Below are 19,233 nucleotides of genomic sequence, written 5' to 3'. Positions count from 1 at the left end.
ATGAAGAATATTTTAGGAATATTTTGTGATATGGTTTTGAAAAAAGATTATTATTACTTCTTACTAGTATAAGAGATTTGATTGTGTAAAAAAAAAAAAAAAAAAAAAAAAGATATGATTGTTTAAAATTTTTAGAAATTAGAAGTAATATAGATTCATAATTCACATAGTCTATGGACGTTAATCAGTCTAGGGGTGATCTCGAAAAACTTGAAATTGAATCCTTTCTAAATCAAACAATATACATAATCACCAATTAGCAATAAATGATGTGTTAGGTACTCACTTTAAAGTTTACAAGCATAGTTTAGTTTGGTATATTTATCATTCTCCAAATAGTGAAGTGGCGCTTTATGGTCCATCCACAGGCCAGAATTCCTTTACTCTTACTACTAATCTTAATCTGCCATAGTTCCATCATTTGCTAGTATTGTATACCAACTATATTGCCTTACTTTTCACATCACACCTAATTTACCCGTGTTGCTTTCTGCTTTTGTAGATGAAATCAATGAGCATTTGTGGTACCCCATGTTTAAAGGTTCAAAACACAATTGTAAGTTGTAACCTAATAATCTAACCTCTCAGTCTCTCATAAAAAATTAATTTGGTATATGGCTATGAATATGTATCATTACTAGTTACTACCATACTCCCTTTGTCCTTATTTATTTGCATTAAAAGGGTTGGACTTTTTTAAATTTCAGACGAAACAAGTTGATAAGATAGAGAAACGATAGGCTTAAATGTTGTGGTTGGTAGAGTAAGAATGTGTTCTAATACAAATAGAAGTATGAACTAAAAAGGAAAATAGGACAAACATTAAAAGTATTAATATTTTCAATATTCATGTGCTTGCTCAGTTGTATACAAAGTATTATTCTTCCTATGATACGTTGACCTATTTTATACAATAAATTTGACAATGTTTGGCTACTAGTATTTAATGATAAGCATATTTGTTATGTCTGTAATCCAGGACATAGCCCAAACTGATGCATGCATAATTGCATTTGGTGAACTCCATCTCTTATTAAGGATATTATCAGAACAATCAAATTATTCATCCTTTTAAGTGCAACAATTAAGCAAAAGAACAACTGTCTAATTTGAGTTGCTAAAAAATGAATGATTTACAAGTTTGTCATCATCCCTGGAGAATACATGCCCAGGAAAGTGCTCCAACATACTTCGATCGATCTGACTTGCGTCAAGCACATGTATACAAGATTACTATCATAAATACATGAGAATTTTTACAGCTTATAAAATACTAAGTACAAAAGAATGTAAATAAAATCAAATTAGTGAAGAGATCTGTTTAAAACCGACAATTGACCGGAGTCTCCATTCAACAAAAAGACCTCTAAAGGCATGTATGATGAAAAGGATGTCATCGACGAGCTGAATCTGTACGTAGGCTGTAGAATCTTACTTCCCTTGGCGCATTGAATTGTGAGAAGGCGTGGGCCTGTTCTCATCTGCCACACCTGTATCAGTAAATTGTGTTCAGTTTCACTGAGAACACATCACAAAAATCCAATAGTTTATGCATTCTAACATTTCCTATTCTGAATATAGAAATCAATTTACACATCTAAAGCAAGCTCCCACATTAAAATACATTTTGCCAAACTTCCCTCCCTTGAACCCCGACAATGGCTTCCTACATATGTCATAGGAAAATGAAGTATTGGACTTGTGGTACAGAGTATCTCATAAGTGTAATAGTGTTACAGATAAAATAGCAAACAAGACTCCATAAAGTATGCTTATAAGTATGAAAATAAACAAAAGTCCACTTGTCTTATCTATGAACTAGACCAGAGAGCAGGTACAAGGCCTAAAAATATTAGCTGAGCCAAGTTTTTGCCAAGAACTCAAAACACACAAGCGAAACAGAGCAGAATTAGATATAACAAGGTAAAAAGGGCAAAGTTTTTATTGATGAATCAAAATGATCAAGGATCAAATATAATTTGCCCAATTTCGAGAGGTGGGGAAGCTCCTAGGTGAAATTTTTAACTTATTGAGTGGTCTCTACAAGATGACTAACTTAAATACTGATTTTGCCAGTACCTCGATGATTCCTTTTTTCGGAGCATGAATAGCAAGACACAAGCAATAATCGCTCTTCTTATACTCGTGATAAGAAGTTGATGCAGAATCTTTCTTGACCAGCATCTCCATGAAAAGACAGCTGGCATCACGATATCCCTGGTATTGAAGATAAATAATCATGAATTTACATTTGGTTCTATTAAAGGACCAATTCAATTGAAGTGTGCAGTGGAACACAGAATTCACCTTCCACAATCGAACAACGACAAGTGCTTGAGTGTCTAAGAGCAATATACGACCAAGTGAATCCGTAATAGCAGCCAATGTACCGCTAGGTGACAAGGTCAGCTTCTCTCCTTTTCTTGGCGGATCTTTCAAACAAGTCAGAGAAGCAGCTGCACACCAAGGCAATGATTCAGTTCAAGATAAATCAATAGCAACTTGCCCTCATTTGTTTTTTTATATATTAGTAAAAAAAAAGACAAAAATAAGAAAGAAAAGTCCAAGTTGGTATACTAGTGGAAAGGTCTGAGTAATGCATTTATATAGGAGCTGTAGAACTGTGGGAGTATTAATTTACCATTAGACTGCATCAAAAACCTTGTAAATAAGTGCCTAGCATAGGGGGATGTGTGGACGTGTTTTGTCAAGGATCGGTTGTTGGTTTTCGTGCTTCACTGTTTCTCTCTTTTTTCATTAGTGTAATTCATAAGAGTTGTCAAGGTTTTATGTGGAATGTTGGATGTAAGGATTTGATGAGGCTTTGGTTAGTTTTAATTTGCATTTATCCTAGCTAAAGTGTGCTTTCTTTAAGTTGGTGTTTGATCTTGTTCATGATTATATGGCACACTTAGGCTAAAACTATTGCATTATGATGCGGATAACCTCACTTTTTTACTTATGCATGTTCAATAGAGTAACCTTTTTCTGCTTAATTTTGTTAGTTGAGTTTGGTTGGATTAATTGATTGTGCTTTGGTTGATTGAGTTGCCTTGGTACGGATTGAATTGATTTGATTCGGCTTGATTTTGTTAATTGTTTGACTTGATGATAATGACGATGTTAATGATGTTGGCGAGATGAATGGTTGAATTTTGGTCCCTTTGAATCCCAAGCCCAAGAATCCAAATTTGCTTCCTTTGAAATCCAAAGCCCTAAATCTAAAATATTGAAGTTAAATTACCTTTTTTTTTCTCCTTTCTTTGAAAGGAAAGAAAAGAAAATGATAGAAACTTAAAGTCTAAAAAGATTTTTTCCCCTTTAGTGTAGTTTTTGTAATTATGCTTCCCTATTTTCCTAGTTTCCCTATGATGAGATTGATGAATGCATGGTTAGATTCAATTTTATTTCTTAATAATTTTGAGAGTTTGAGCATAGATTAGATGTCTTTGGTTGAGCTTTGAACCAGGCTAATTTCGGCTCATAAAGGAAAACCTCTTAGAAAATGCAAAATCTCAGCTTAAGGGACTTGCAGTAAGTTGGTATCGCTTTCCACGTGATCTAAAACCCGAATAAGTGATAATTGAACCTTGGTGAGATATTTAGAGCCTTCTACTGATTAAGGCATCCATCATTTGGCCTTTGTTTCTTTTCATTTGTGGTTTATTATTCCTCATTGAGGCCATTTGGTTCAAGAACTTGCATTGTGCCTCTTGAAATCATGACTCAAATCGTTTTTAAAAGATAGTTGAGCAAAATTTCATTTTATCTTCGTAGGACTTGTAATTGTTAGTTTTATTTTGCTGTTTTGTTTGACATTTTCTCCTTTGCTAACCCATTTGCAACCTATTCCTTCCTTCATAGCCACATTATTTTTATTTTTATTTTTACTTTTTTAATTTTTTTTGTGAGAGAAAGAAAAAAATGATAGAAAAGAAAAGAAGAAAGTGTGATGAAGAATGGAAAGAAAAGAACAAAAAAAAAATGAAAGATTATATTACTATGAAATCACTCCACTAGAGTAGGTTTTGACACCACTTCCTAAATTTAACCTTACCTTAAACCTCATTACAACCATAGAAGCTGCCTACGTGATTTGAGAATGGTAATTAAGTCTTTGTCGGTGGAGAGTCACTTTTCAAGAATATATGGAGAGGATGGTTTACAATGAGGCGGTTGTAAACTTGAGTGTCCTTCCCTTAATATCTTCTCTTTACTTTTCTAGCTCCTATTTGGATGCTTGTGATGTCACTTAATAGGGGCAATTTGAACTTGGGGAAGGACATGGCATGAATGTTTACACCGGGGTTACGCTCTAATTGGTTTGCAAGTTTGAGGTTAGTCCGCTCTATGTTCCTTCTTCGACATCCGGTTTACGCTTTACTTTCTTGTTATGGGAAAAATTTTTGAATCTTTGCATGCATGATCATAAGGGAACCTTATCAAGCTTCCTCCTGTTCCTTGTAATTCATTTGGTAAAGGACAAGTAATTAGCTAGCTTGGGGGCTTGATAAGTGGACTTTTAACCCACTTTATGTAATTTATTAATTCACTTTTGTAGTCGTTCTCCCTAAATAACTTTTTACACTATATCAGCAATAAATTCGAGAGTAATGGGAGCTTTGCCATCCTTCTTAAAATTACTAATCCCTCCGTCCCCAAATGATAGTCCCTTATTGCCTATTTTTAGTCTCAAATTGATAGTCCCATTTGCTTTTTTCAAGTACCATTAATATCAATTTTTTATCAAAATTTCCTCCAATTACAACACTATTTGTGCAAATTTAACTTTCCTATGTAAATTTTGTTTTTCAATGTACTTTTATTACTTTATCTCTCTACTATTTTACATACCCAATGTAAATTTATCTTTTCAATGTAATTTTACTACTTTTATTTAAGTTTTTGATTCCCGTGAATTTTGCCCATAAGGGACTATCATTTGGGGACGGAGGGAGTATTATATTATTGGAAAATTGGCTTAAAATAATACCAACTATTAATGGTGTGTCTAAAATAATACAAACTCAAGTATTTGCTACTAGTGGTACCACCTTTTTAACTATATGTGCAAAATAGTACGACAATATCCGAAAATGTATTTCGATGAATTCCATCTATCTTTGTAATTAATTTTTATTTTTTATATTAATTTCTGTTTTCGTTAACAATCTTATTTACAATCCAAATTAATAATGCCCAACCTTTTGTTAGGATTTTTTTTAAAAAATAAAAAAAAAAATCAATATGTAATTAACTTTTATTTCATAATACATATAGTAATTTCTACCTCACACAACAGTATATAGGGTATTTAAATGCCTTAGTATTATATTGATATAATTAGTTTCAAAATATCAGAAATTTTCCACATTCACCGACCAAAATAATGTAGGGATTTTTTTTGGATTTTAAAAATAATTTTTGTAGCTAATTAAATAAAAAATACCCTACTTACTATTGTGTGGTAGACTAGTAGTAGAAATAATCACTACATGTATTTTAAAATAAATTATTTAAATACATATTGACAATTAAAACATAAAACCTAACAAAGGGGTGGGGCATGCATTATTAATTTGATTGTAAGGGAAATTATAAATACAATATGTATTTTTTAAAAATAATTATTAAAATAATAGTATTAAATGTAGACGGAACATTACTCAAAATACGTTTTTGGTGACTTGCGTACTATTTTGCACATTATAGTATAAAAGGTGGTGCCACTAATAGCAAATAGTTGAGTTCGTATTGTTTTGCACACACCGTTGATAGTTGGTATTATTTTTAGCCAATTTTCCTATATTATTTCATCAACTTATCTATTTCACATTCATTTCTTTTCCTCTTATTTAGAACTCTTTTTCTCTTCTGGTTATCAATAAAGTTCTACTGACGAAAATGACCTTGAAGAGTGCTTACACTATCTGAAGATAAGGCCATATGGTCTCAACCTTTCATAATTTAAAAAATACAAGGTTACTTAAAGCTTCTTCATAATAGTTGAAACGGTGCCATACTATTCTAAAATAAGATTTTCTATCTATTCTAAAATACAAAATGTGACTATACATTAAAAGATTCAAAACGGTGATATATCACAGGGTACCTATTACAATCAGTCATCATGCCACATACTTTATTCTCTTCTGGTCATTGAATTAAGTTCTAGTTCACCTTCCTTCTCGTTCCATTTTTTAAAGCCCATTTCATCATCTGGTCATCAGATAAATCTCTAGTAGTCTTTGTAAGTACCCACCCTGTCTGAATGTAATGCCACATAGCTCAACCCCTCAGTATATTCATTATGGCTCAACTTAACTAAAATCCATTCATAATTGCTGGACCACTCTAATAATTAACCCATAACTCAATCATAGTAAGATGACAACTTCATCTGGTCATTTGAAAATGGAATATGCACCAATTATATCAAAAGATTCATAACATGAACAAGTAGATCACTGGATACCATAATAGTTAACCATCAAGCCTCGATCGTTTCCATTATTACTTTCAGAATTATATTTATCCCCATACTCCAAGTCCTTAACACAAAAATTGGCTCCTCTTGGTTCATAGTCTTACTCCATAGTATCACTTAACTTTTACTCAATCTATCAGAGTTTCCCAAAAAGTTATTATACTTCTAAAAGCCCTTTTAATAGCAGAGATAAAACCATATTTTGGTGAGATTTTTGTGCTGAGAGAAGCAATAACTGAGTAGATCATTTCACCTCAGGGTTGTTACCTGAGGATGATTTATATAGATATGAACTCCACTGGAATAAGAATATTTAGAGAAAGACAAAACGTTTTGCCCTTTAACAGCATCAGCAATAAAGCATCTGATAATGTCTTTCAACAGTCCTAAAATTATATACTCGTATTTGATTACCGTAAACTATGGAAGGCGCCACCATAATCACTAAGATAGAGTACTCAATTTCAAGCCTCACTTCTAATTAAATTGCATCTTCTACCATTTGCATGATTGGGGAAATTTTGAATATAAAGAAACAGGATGTCTTACCTCTAGCAAAAGACTGGGGTTTTGGTTCAGCTTTTTTTGGTGATGCTCTGTCACTTCTCCATATCAATTTGGAGAATGAAGCTATTGTTGAAAATGTTGCAGGAACAACTTTTGATAAAATTGCGCCTACAAGAGACCTATTCTTGTCTTCCGAAAGCCTGTATTAAATTGAAAGCCTCATTCAAACATGATTCAATAAAAAATTACGAGACAACAATAGTTTGATAAACAAAGCTGAATAAATAAGCACCTAACACTCCAAAATATAAGTATACCTGTATGCTGAAATGACAGCATCATTGCCGATTGTGACTGCACGATAATAGCGATGGCTTGACTGCTCAAACATAAAAGCAGCTGAATTCAAGTACCAGAATAACTTCAGATAGCTTCCATAGGACATGGATATAGAATGAGCAACAATAAAATCTGTTTCTCTTATTTGTCAAGGGATTTTGGAGTGAGAAAATTTTCAAAAATTAACAGCTCTTGTAATGGAAATTTAAGATAAAGCCATTTAGCTGCAAACACACGGCATGGTAGTCAGAGACAGCTATGAACACACATCATCAGTTACAACTGATTCAAATACCCCCAGACAATTTCACAATGACAGAGCCATTCCATTCACCCCAGTCAGATTGCTTCCATCAAGTCAAAACTTCCAAAGCTTCTACAACTAATAAAGTAATAATCATCACCCCCCCTTTATAATACATACACTTCTATACATGGCATTTTAGCGCCATTTACAAATTCACCACATCCCTAGAATTGAATCTCCAAACACAAAAACTAACTTAACCTAGAGAGAAAGGAGCAGATTGTATCACTACTCCTCAACCCCCCCCCCCCCCCCCCAAAAAACAACCCACAGAATAATGGAGAGGTATAATAATGTTAAATTGACGGAGCAAAGAATTTTGGTGGCACCTGAGTCACCCAATATTCTCAAGTCACTCATGAGTCCCTACTTCCTCCCTCACACCCCCCCCCCTTTTCTCCCCAGTCCCCCCCCCCCCCCCCCCACACACACACACACACACACTCACATTCTTCAATGTGCAAATTGGAATTGTAGGATGTGTTACTGTCTTCACCATTACTTTACAGCCTGATTAATACAAACTAAGCAGAATTCTTGGTTCACATACCTGTATAATTACCAGAACATACTGCTTTTGGGGGAACAAAGCGTCCAGAGGTATAAAAGGATTAGGAACAGCATTAGAACTATGTTTGGTAAGGTTCATGATGCATTGTCATCTAAGGTTTAAACACTAGCTTATATCTTATCCTATAGGAGCGCTAAATACTAATAAGGTGCGCATTTTTTAATTCTAATGGAGACAGAATTCCACAGAGGTCCTTATAGACCACTTAATATGCAAAAAAAAATGTATTATTTCACAACAAAGAGGCAGAAGACCACCAATTTCAACTACAGAATAAGGTCATCTTTGGAAGATCAGATATAAGAAGATATGTAGAGTGTACTTCAACTCTTATGGCAACCATTAAAGTTGAAGTATTTTGGCAGGAGAATAATGTAAAGCTGGAGAGGGATATAAAAAATATACAATAGCTTTTATCCATTCAGCAAACATCTTAATCTAATTGAAAACAAGTAGAGTATCTACCTCAAGTTCCATTAATGGAGGTGGCATAACACCTGTGATTGCTGCATCAGCACAAGCTCCATATTTGTTAACACTCCACAGCTGGTAAGGAACTCTCTCAAAAGAATTCTCAAAATCATCTAAGTCCCTTTTCTTCCTCTTCTGATCCCAAAAGTTTGTTTGTGTTTCTCGAAACCATCGCCGCAGCATATCCTGTATCACAAAATGAGGGTAAGATCAACTGAAAGTCTGCGAGTCATATAAGATCAAGTGAGGTTGTACCCTCAAAAATATAAAAAGATCAACTAGAAATCATAATCAAAAACTTCAGAAATCAGCACTGTACCATTGTACGAAATAACAAACAAGATATAGTAGAGATTCAAACACTTTACTAGAAACATCATGAATTCCAACATAAATTGCTTTTCAAAATTCTATCTACACGCGTACATGCACCCGCATGTTCTCAAAAAAAAAAAAACAAGCAAAAGAGAGAGAGGACAAGTCAATACACATATTGCTGCCACTGGTGACAGGACCCCCTAATATCCAGGACAACTTAATTATAGGAGTCCCATCACTAAACTTGTCAGAAAAAAGTATTAGCTTTATGAACCCTTTTTTTTTCTTTATAGACTGTGTGTATGTGTGTGTGTTTGTGTTGGGGGTTGCAACGAATCCCTTGAGCAAGCAGCGTGACTTGATCACATATGTGGTAAGGGGTAAGAAAGGACACAATGAACCGTTAAGGAGAGGGATAGTGGAGAAGCCTCCAAATCAGTGAGCAGCCAATGCAGGACCGCTGCGAAGAGGGGACTAGCATATCACATTGTGACAGCTACAGCTTTTGTCATTATCTACTTTTTGATTGCTTATTTAAATATAAAAAGGGGAGGAAGGACCTTGCTAAGGTAGCTATATTATTGTGGTATTTGACTATTTGGTGAGTAGAGAGTTGTGACCTCTAAGAGATTGGTGGCCTCAAGCCTCCACTTATAAGAAAACTTTCAATCAATCAAAGCCTTAATCCCATAAATGGGGTCGGCTACATGAACCAAAAATGATTATTCCTTATAGTAATCCACAAAAATCTTTATCCTCCATCCCTTACAATCAAATATCTCATTCTCATGCAAATTCATATGCTTCATATCCTTCCTAACTCCTTCGAACCAAGTCATTTTCAGTCTCCCATTACCTCGTTTAACCTCTCCATGTAACCTAGGGTCTCTGTCTTACATGCCCGAACCAACACAGACGATTTTCCCTTAATTTGTCAGCAATGCCTATTGCTTACTTTCTTGCGAATAACTTCATTTCTGATTTTATCTCTTAGAGTGTTCCCGCACATCAACATTAACATAAGCATTTTCGTAACCTCCGTTATTTTAATATGCTCCTTCTTAGAAGCCTAACATTATGTACAATAAAGCAACACTAGTTTTATGGCAGCCCTATAGAATTTTCCCTTCAAATGTATTGGAATGCTTCGGGCACATAACACTCTTGTGGCCACTCTCCATTTAAGCACCTAACTTAATCTTGTGGGCTACGTCTTGATCAATGTCACCATTCTTTTGGGTGATCAACCCAATATATTTAAAACATTCACTCATGGTCAAATCCTTTCCGTCAAAATTCACTTGTAAGAAAGCTTTGATCTTCATTATCGAAATTACTGCCCGCTTCCCTCAATCTGATTTCTTAGTGATTCGGTAGCTGGTTGCATTTAATTTCATGTTATGATTTTTTCACCTGTCTAGAAGGAAAAGACAAGCTTCTAGTTAAATTAGCAAATCAGTGTAAACCAACAGGGTGACAGAAATAGACAACTATTTCAATAGAAACATGAAGAGAAGTCGAGGAAAAAGGCAAACAAAGGTGGCAATGACAGTTCTTCAGAAGGCAAACAAAACTTGGAGTCTTGGACAATAGAAAGCCTACTATAACTTTGTATTATTACAAAGAGACCAATCACCTCTATATCCGATCCATCAAAGCGTGCAATCACTCCATCCATAACAATGCAAACCTCCTCATTTGATATATCTTGTGAAATATCTCTCTTTGTTCCACGAACTCGAAGCTTCAAGATCCGTGTAGGATATATTATCTGCATAGATATTTGAGCAGATTATGTCTAATTGGAACAAAAATAAGTTCTTAAAATCCATCATAAACCTGCACACTCAAGGCAGGCACAAAAATGAAATGGGTCAACATATGAGTAAAGAGGAAATAACTTGTGAATAATTTCATGATTTCAGATTTAAGCGAATGCAATTAAGAAAACCTTGCTTTCCATTTGAGCGAACTTTGTTATACATCCTGCAAGATAACTAAACATAGCTACAATGCCTACAAACACAGCAAGATAAACATTTCAATTACAAAGGTTGCCCAAAAGCCCCAAATTCCCAAACAGCATGAGATACAACCAAAAGTGCAATTGAATCTGAGTGATAACAAGTAAGGGTGAATATGAGTTTGTCGAAAAGATGCAAGCATGCCCATGATGCCCTTCAAGGGCTTCAACTAGAGGTGGCCAGTGGGCCGGGTTGGACCCAGCCCACCCTGACCCGCACGGCTGGTGGGTCAAATGGGTCCAGCCCGGATCCGACTCGGCACAACCCGGCACAACCCGGTCCAAAAATTCTAGGCCAGCCCATTTCGACCCAGCCCATTTTGACCCACATGATTCGGCCCAACTCGTTCAACCCATTTCGACCCACGTGATTCGACCCACCCAACCCACGAACCCACCCAACCCGACCCATCACGCACGGCCCACCCAACCCACCAACCCGCACAACCCGCCAGCCCACCCAACCCGCCAACCCGCACAACCCACCAACCCGCCCAACCCGCCAACCCGCACAACCCGCACAACCCGCCCAACCCGCCAACCCGCACAACCCGCACAACCCGCACAACCCGCCCAACCCGCCTAGCCTAACAGCCATATTCCAAATAATTTTCAAAACTAACGGCTACTTTTTTTTTGAATTTGATGAAGAATGTTAACGGCTAGTTTTTTTGTATTGTATGATCATCCCCTCAATTTTTCCTATAAATACCAATTCCATTTCATTGAAATTTCCACACAACTCAAGCTTTCTTTCTCTCTTACTCAAAAATTCTTAATTGTTCTCAAATTCTCAAGTGTTATTTAGTGTTATATAGAGTTTTATTTTTGTTAAAAAAAAATCTCCTTACTATTATTATTAGTATTCTTAAGATTCTAAAAAAAAAAAAAAAAAAAAAAAGTTCTTCTCCATATTATAATTAGTAATCATAAAAAAAAAAAATGGGCTCAAGAGGAGGAATGGGAAGGAGTCAAAGTGGTGGTCGAAGTGGTGGCCAAAGGAGTGGTGGTGCAAATTTTTCGTATGAAATTAATACGGAAAATTTAAACCAATTTGTCAATGAATATGGAGATTATGGTTTAGGAGATGGGCAAAATATTCAAACGTCTCCACCACAACATTTCTCCCACCAATCATCGAGTTCAACTATGCCACCTCCATCACAACCAACATCTCAACCTTCATCTCAAGGTAATTTCTAATTTAATTTTTATTGTTATGAATATTTGAAAAAAACTATTATTAATGATTATAAAGTTCGTTTAGTTCCAATTTTCTATGATTTATAATTACCATGAAAAATGCGTTTAAATAATTATAATTAAAATATTTAAAATTTAAAAGCTTATTTTCATGAATAGCGTTTAAAAATTAATTTCAATAATTTGATTTATGAAAGGTGGTGGCGGTGAAAGTAGAGGTCGAGGACACACTTCTTGGGTGTGGAAACATTTTGACGGTGTTGACGTCACACCCCCGGGATGGCAACCCGGTCAACCAAAGAGGTTCACGTATACATGCCTAGTTTGCAAGGCGCTAGGTGCAAATGACAAGTCATATAGTTGGAAAACGGGAGATGGAACCGGAACCTTTAGTCGGCATTTGCAAAATAAACACGACTTGTTCGAAAATGGCCCCCGTCCTTCGGGGGGTAAGTTGCCCGTCCAAACACAATTGGGTGGATACATGAGCCATCTACCAGGCGGAGGTACACCTTTCCATTATAATAAAGATAGAATGATTGATGAAATGAGTACTTTAGTTATTGCTAATGAATACCCTTTTAGTTATGGTGAAAATGCAAATGTTGAGCATTTTAATAAAGTTGCATTACAACCTGCATTTACTCGTGTCCCCCGAAACACCCTAAGACGTTATACACAAACTTCTTATTATAAATATAGGAGTGGTTTGATTGAATTATTTCGTACTTTTGATGGTCGTGTTAGTTTTACAAGTGATACATGGACTTCTAGTATGGGCGAACCTTTTCTTTGCATTACTGCTCATTGGGTGGATGATGATTGGTTTATTCAAAAACGTATACTATGTTTTCAAGCTATGGAAGAAAGGCATACCGGTTTTAACATCAAAGTTCGTATTTTGGATTGTTTAAAAGAATTTCACTTGAATAATAAAGTTTTTTCTTTGTCTCTTGATAATGCAACTGCAAACACAAAGTGTATTGACTATTTGAAAAATGACTCCGAGTTGCATTTGTTGTTGGGTGGTAGTCTCTTGCATGTTAGATGTTGTGCTCATATTTTGAATTTTTCTGTTCAAGAGGGTCTCGCTGAGTTGCAACCATTGCTAAACCCAATTAGAACAGTTATAAAATGGATTAGGATAACTCAGTCAGTTAAACGAAAGTACATAGCTATGTGTAAAGAAAGAGGTCTTAAGAAAAGACAATGGTCTATTGATACCCCTACCCGTTGGAATTCTACTTTCAATTTGTTGAATGATGCTATAAAGTATCGTGATATTTTGACCCAACTTTACAACGAGACTCGTGTTGATCCTACTGAGTTATTAACCGAAAGTCAATGGACTAATGCTTCTTTTGTTCGTGATGTTTTAAATGCTTTTGATAGTGCAACTCATATTTTCTCTTATATCTACGAGCCTAACATTCATTTAGTAGTAATTGAGTGTGTTAAAGTTGTTCACACCATCGAAGAGCATATGAAGATTGATGAACTTCGTCCCGTTCTTGATAGCATGAAACGTAAGTGGCATACTTATTTTAGTGAATTTCCAATTATTTATGGAATTGCTGCTATTCTTGACCCCGGTGTCAAAGCTGAAGGTTTGGAAAATCTTTTAGAATTTTATTATACAAGTTTAGGAATCGATTATGATGTTAGTGAATATATTAACAAATGCAAATCTGTTTTGGGAGACCTTTATGATCATTATGCATCTATTTATGGTTTTGATTTAGCTACACCAACTAATACTAGTACTTCCGATTCTAGATTTGGTTTTCTTGATAAAGTTATGAAAAAAAAACACAAAGCATCTACATCATTCTCATCATCATCTTCTTCAACACTTGCTATTAATGATTATTTGTCATATCAACATGAGACCAACAACAGCTTTCAAATTATAAAATGGTGGCAAGAACATCAAAAAAGTTTTCCTATATTAGCGAGAATTGCAAAAGATATACTTGCAGTTCCCGCTTCATCAGTTGCTTCCGAGTCTGCTTTTAGTGCAGGTAGAAGAGTGTTAGATGAAAAAAGATCTCGCTTAACTCCGGAAAGCATTCAAATTTGTGTTTGTAAGAAAGATTGGGATCAAGCTGAAAGAAGAACTCAAGGTTTAAAGCAAGACGAAGACGATGAAGATGATCCTGTGATGATATTGGAGTCGTCAACGGATGATGCAGCTTCCGGGGATGATGATGCAACAAACATGGGTGGCTAGAAAAGTCTTAATCAGGTACGCTAAGAACTACGTGGGCTTTGATTCTTTCGGGATACGTAGGCAACTTATTTTTCGAAAATTAGAATTTAATTGAAAAATTAAATTTTAATTTTCTAAAGATAGGTCCAAGCCCCCCTTCCTCCCCCAAATTCCAAAATAAGTACAATATAAGAACTACGTTGGCTTTGATTCCTTATTTTGTGATATAAGGATACGTAGGCATCTTAATTAAGAGCAAGCCATCAAATTGTTAATTTTGTAAAAATTAAAACATCACACACCCCATTTAGCCGTTTCACCCACCCGACCCTAACACACGAACCCACCCGACCCTAACACACTAACCCAACTCAACCCAAACCCACCCTTTGACCCACCCTAACCCATGAACCCACCTCGACCCACCCTAACCCACCTCGACCCACCCTTTGACCCACCCTAACCCACGAACCCACCTCGACCCACCCACGACCCGTCTAACCCACGAACCCAGCTCGACCCACCCACGACCCATCTAACCCACGAACCTAACCCTAGTGTGTCCAACTTCTCTGACCCAACCCACGACCCGGCCCACCCTACCTAACGTGTGTCGTGTCGTGTGTCATGAAACCCCAACCCGCGACCCACCTAACCCTAACCCAGCTCGCACGACTCGCACGGTGGACACCTCTAGCTTCAACTGGTTAAAGCATCATTAAAAAAAAAAAAAAATTCTAACTTGTGCATGATTTGAAAGAAGTATACACAATTTCAAAGCAATAGTTCAGGGTTATGCCAATTCTCCCCCAATAGCTATCTAAAATTGCTTAACGCATGAACAAATTAATAATATATAATAACTAATTGTTGAAGGCCATTAAGAGAAATGGGAATCTAAGAAACCAATAGGGGTGAGTTCTTTGTTCCATCATCGACCCAAACAAAAAAATCAAGCTCAACAGACTAGGTGGGTCATTATTGCATGATCGAGAACAAATTAATAATATTTCATCTACAAGGGACTGTCAAACAGCCCACTCTAAACCAGTTCCATTCTAGTGTAATCAAACCCCTTGCACCCCTCCTCAACAAGTGACTATCAAAACTATTACTCCAACAGCAAGAAACCGAATCTTAATTCCAGGTAAGCTGGTTCAATTTACCACAGCCACCACCTAACGAGTTAGGAAAGGCCCAAAGAAGGAGCAACTAATCCTACCAGCCTACACTCGAGCTTTTTCATATTTTTCCCACTTTTACTCTAAACTCGAGCTTTTTACATCATTACTACTGCAGATTTCATATTAATTCTAAATTCTAAGGCCTAAATTCTTTCAAGCTAACCATTATGCATAGAACAATCAAGCCTTAGCTCAGATCAACAACTCATAAAGTGGCAAAAATGCTACATTGGCCTTAAAATCTACAATTTTAAAAATTCCATATAGGATTCCCTATCTATCATCCAAAAAACATAAAATTCACAAAATAATTAATAGCATTGACACAACGTATCCCTAAATCAAGGACTGAATATAGCTCTAAAAACCGGGATCGAATCTCGTCTACATCACTGCCCCTCTTAGCTCCCTACGAACCCGAAAACATCCCCAACTCCCCACCCCCAACAAATTAAAACCCCATTACCAAAATCAAATATGAAAATTAAGCTAAGAAGAACAAAAATTCACCTGTTTATGGATCAAACCACCATCCAAAGAATAAATCAACAAATACCCAGATGAAATCCCAACAGCAAGAACACGAATATCATCAAAAACAAGCCATTCAATGGCAGTAATATACTCCCCACCAATTGGGGAAAGCTCAGGGTGGATCTTAACCTTGATATTATCAAACGGGTCATCGGACCACCCGAATATAAGTATCAAAGACTTGTTCGAAAGAGCAAGAGAATGAGTGTCGAGTGCAGATAGAATAAAGGGGTTGTCGACTAGCCATGATTCTTTGCCTGCGCCCAATTCACTGAGTTCATCGCAGGCTATGCACCCTAATGGGGTTGAGTGGTTTCGTTTCGCCATGTGAGGGAATCGATCATGGAGGAGAGAGAAAATGGAGATTGGATGAGAATGGAAAAATGGGTTGATGCCCAAATTCAGGAACAAGGAAGAGGTGATTTAAGGAAGAAGATATTGTTAAGGAATCGAATGAGATTGTGAGAGGGGTGGAAGAAGGCGAAGAACTAAGGGGGTGTTTGGAAAGTGGGATTATTTGGTGGGAATAGGATTATTTAATCCCAAGCTCCATAATCCCATGTTTGTTGGATGGGAATTAGTTTAGGGAGTGGAATAAGCTTGGGAATATTTATCCTCTATTCCCACCATTTTATTACCTTGGCGCGCGTTTGGCATGTGGGAATGGGAATTGGGGGAATAAAGAGTGGGAATGGGATTGGGAATTTGTAGTTGGGAATTGGTAAAATATGACAATTACCTTGTTTGGTAGCAAAGTGAGAATAGGTATGGAATAAATAACAAATTTACTAAAATAGCCTTACTAATTATTCTTTCACACCCATTTTCATTAATGGCAATATTGTCATTTCATCCATTTTTCAATTCCCATCACTTAATACCACCCCTACCAAGTATTATTTTGATGGGAATTCAAGCTTTTTATTCCCAATCCCACTCCCTCCTAACAAACTAATTCCCATCAAACAAACATGGGCTTTATGATAAATGGGATTTAAATTCCCATTTCCATTTTCTATTCCCACTAACCAAACACCCCCTGGGGGGTAGGTAATAAAATAGTGGGAAACTATATAAAAGATACAAATGCCCTCAACTTAATAATACATACTTCCTCCGTTTTCTTTTAGATGCAACACACCTTTTAGCGCGGTAATTAAGAAAGGTGGGGTTTACATGATATAATAAACTTTAAAATAGGATGAGTGGTTGTTAGGCGTGTAATTTAGTGGATCATGTGCTTTAAATAAGGGATATAGTATAGTTGATCCCTAAAGTAACTTTCCTTTTATAGTGTGTTGCAAGTATTGTGACATTTTCTTTTTAGGGAAGTGTTGCAAATAAAAGAAAACGGAGGAAGTATCAAATTTGAGTCTTTGAGATTTAAGACAATAAGGATAAAATTGTAATTTCATCCTTTAATCCTAATTTTATTCCAAGATATATGCCAAACAAGGGATTGGGAATATTTGACAAACTCCCACTTACCAATTCTCATTTCCACTTCCACTTTATATTTCCCAAATTCCCATTCCCACTTGCCAAACGCCCCGTAAGGAAAACTTTTGTATACACCCGGTTTTCAGTAATTTACTGTACATCGGGTACACTTTTGTCAGATTTAGTGTCACTTTTGTCAAATTTAGTGTCACTTTTGTCAAATTTATCAATGAAGCATAAATAACTCTTATATATGTCAGGATAACTTTTGTGCGTTTTAGTGTAACTTTTGCACATTTAATTGTCACTTTATAACGGATGTTCAGTAATTTATTGAACATCCGTTTTATTTAAAAGTTTATCAAGAACTAAAGGTGGAGCATGCACAATGTTAGTAGTGTAACACATTAACTCATCTCCCGGTATTAGACCATCTCCAATGGTGAGACTCAACATTGAGTATTAAAATACAAAATGAGTTGTTTTTTACCTCTAATGGTGAGATCACACCACTTCTCAATTTAGCAACTCATGTTAAGTCTAATTTTCCAATGGTGAAACTCTCTAAAATATACAAATGTCACTTTCAATTTATGGGCCATCAATTATTATAAGATTAAAAAATAATTAATTATTTATCCCTACACTCTAAAGCATGCATTACTCCCTACACCCCCACTTAAACGGCACCGTTTAACTCCACTACACGAGTACACCCACTACCCAATTATCCACTGCCATTCCACTTTCTTTATTCAGAATTCAACGTTGCCGTCCTCTCAATCTTCAAAAAGGCTCATCTACTATCTTTCTTCTTCTTATTAGATATATATATTTTTTTAATTATTTTCGATTTGGTTGCTACTGTATCAATTAGTTGGTGATGATAGTTCAATTGTTCATATGTTTCTGTAGACTGATTTTTTTTTTTTTTTAATATTATTAAACTATGTTTTTTCAGATCTAAATTGACGTTTAATTGTAGTTCCTTATTTCAACATGATCTAGTTGATCTAGCTTAGAGCGTATTATTGATAATTTAATAAAAAAATTGGACTTAGTGATAGAACTTCATTGCTCAAAACGGGATGCTAAGCCTTCGATAATTGCATTGTTTGACGTTCATTCTCACTTAGAAAAATGTTCATTCTCATTTAGAAAAATGTTCATTTAAAAAATGTTATATGTTCTAGTCGTTCATTCACTATTAGGTACGGGGTAATAGATATACATTTGAATTTTCTACTTGTTCATATGGGTATATAATCAATCTCATTTTAGTCGAGTTAAACTTCAATTACAAATTTCAATACATGTGTTTTTTTATAAGGATACATAGTCAATATCATATTAATAGATGCGAAGGAAAAGTCCTCGATCAAGTATAGTAACTAATAAATATAAAAAGGATTAATTAAGGAGATAATTGATTTTATTTTAAAAAAAATACCAATGTTTAGTGTTTTTGATAGTTATATAGAGTGAAAATTATTTTTATGAATGTTCATTGTTATTTTGGTATATGTTCACTTACATATAAGTATATGCTCATTCATATATTGATGGTTTCAAAAAAAAAAAAAAAAAATTCACCTATATATTTCATGTTCATTGATCATTATCTTTGAAGGTCATACCAA

General features: G+C 35.5%; 2 protein-coding genes across 3 annotated transcripts; one reads left to right on the top strand and one right to left on the bottom strand.

Moving 5' to 3' along the window:
* Positions 1-1,084: 1,084 nt before the first annotated feature.
* On the bottom strand, positions 1,085-16,729 carry LOC145603800 (uncharacterized). The gene is made up of 8 exons (XM_081659784.1): positions 16,130-16,729; positions 10,637-10,771; positions 8,677-8,868; positions 7,312-7,373; positions 7,037-7,194; positions 2,308-2,456; positions 2,080-2,217; positions 1,085-1,490 (listed from the first exon to the last, which is right to left on the bottom strand). The coding sequence occupies exons 1-8, from the start codon at positions 16,478-16,480 to the stop codon at positions 1,305-1,307; spliced, it is 1,371 nt and encodes a 456-aa protein (XP_081515910.1). The 5' UTR covers positions 16,481-16,729; the 3' UTR covers positions 1,085-1,304.
* LOC145603801 (uncharacterized) lies at positions 10,816-14,538 on the top strand. 2 transcript variants are annotated; one of them, XM_081659785.1, is made up of 3 exons: positions 10,816-12,215; positions 12,424-12,732; positions 14,206-14,538. In XM_081659785.1, the coding sequence occupies exons 1-3, from the start codon at positions 11,966-11,968 to the stop codon at positions 14,454-14,456; spliced, it is 810 nt and encodes a 269-aa protein (XP_081515911.1). In that variant the 5' UTR covers positions 10,816-11,965; the 3' UTR covers positions 14,457-14,538. The 2 variants fall into 2 exon arrangements, with proteins under 2 accessions (XP_081515911.1, XP_081515912.1); XM_081659786.1 differs by having other exon boundaries at positions 10,820-12,215; positions 14,248-14,538.
* Positions 16,730-19,233: the final 2,504 nt, after the last annotated feature.

This window comes from Chenopodium album, chromosome 22, assembly GCF_948465745.1.
Source record: "Chenopodium album chromosome 22, dcCheAlbu1.1, whole genome shotgun sequence".
Classification (NCBI taxonomy): Eukaryota; Viridiplantae; Streptophyta; class Magnoliopsida; order Caryophyllales; family Amaranthaceae; genus Chenopodium; species Chenopodium album.
The sequence above is the reverse complement of the archived record's forward strand: the minus strand, read 5'-3'. Positions and strand labels throughout refer to the sequence as shown.

Excerpts from the sequence above, each read along its gene's own strand:
- LOC145603801 (XM_081659785.1), top strand. The coding sequence starts at position 11,966 with ATGGGCTCAAGAGGAGGAATGGGAAGGAGTCAAAGTGGTGGTCGAAGT. Across the intron at positions 12,216-12,423 it reads ATCTCAACCTTCATCTCAAG|GTGGTGGCGGTGAAAGTAGA; the intron begins GTAATTTCTAAT and ends GATTTATGAAAG. Across the intron at positions 12,733-14,205 it reads GAGCCATCTACCAGGCGGAG|TTCCCGCTTCATCAGTTGCT; the intron begins GTACACCTTTCC and ends ATATACTTGCAG.
- LOC145603800 (XM_081659784.1), bottom strand. The coding sequence starts at position 16,480 with ATGGCGAAACGAAACCACTCAACCCCATTAGGGTGCATAGCCTGCGAT. Across the intron at positions 8,869-10,636 it reads TTGATGGATCGGATATAGAG|GATATGCTGCGGCGATGGTT; the intron begins GTGATTGGTCTC and ends TTTGTGATACAG. Across the intron at positions 1,491-2,079 it reads CGAAAAAAGGAATCATCGAG|GTGTGGCAGATGAGAACAGG; the intron begins GTACTGGCAAAA and ends TTACTGATACAG.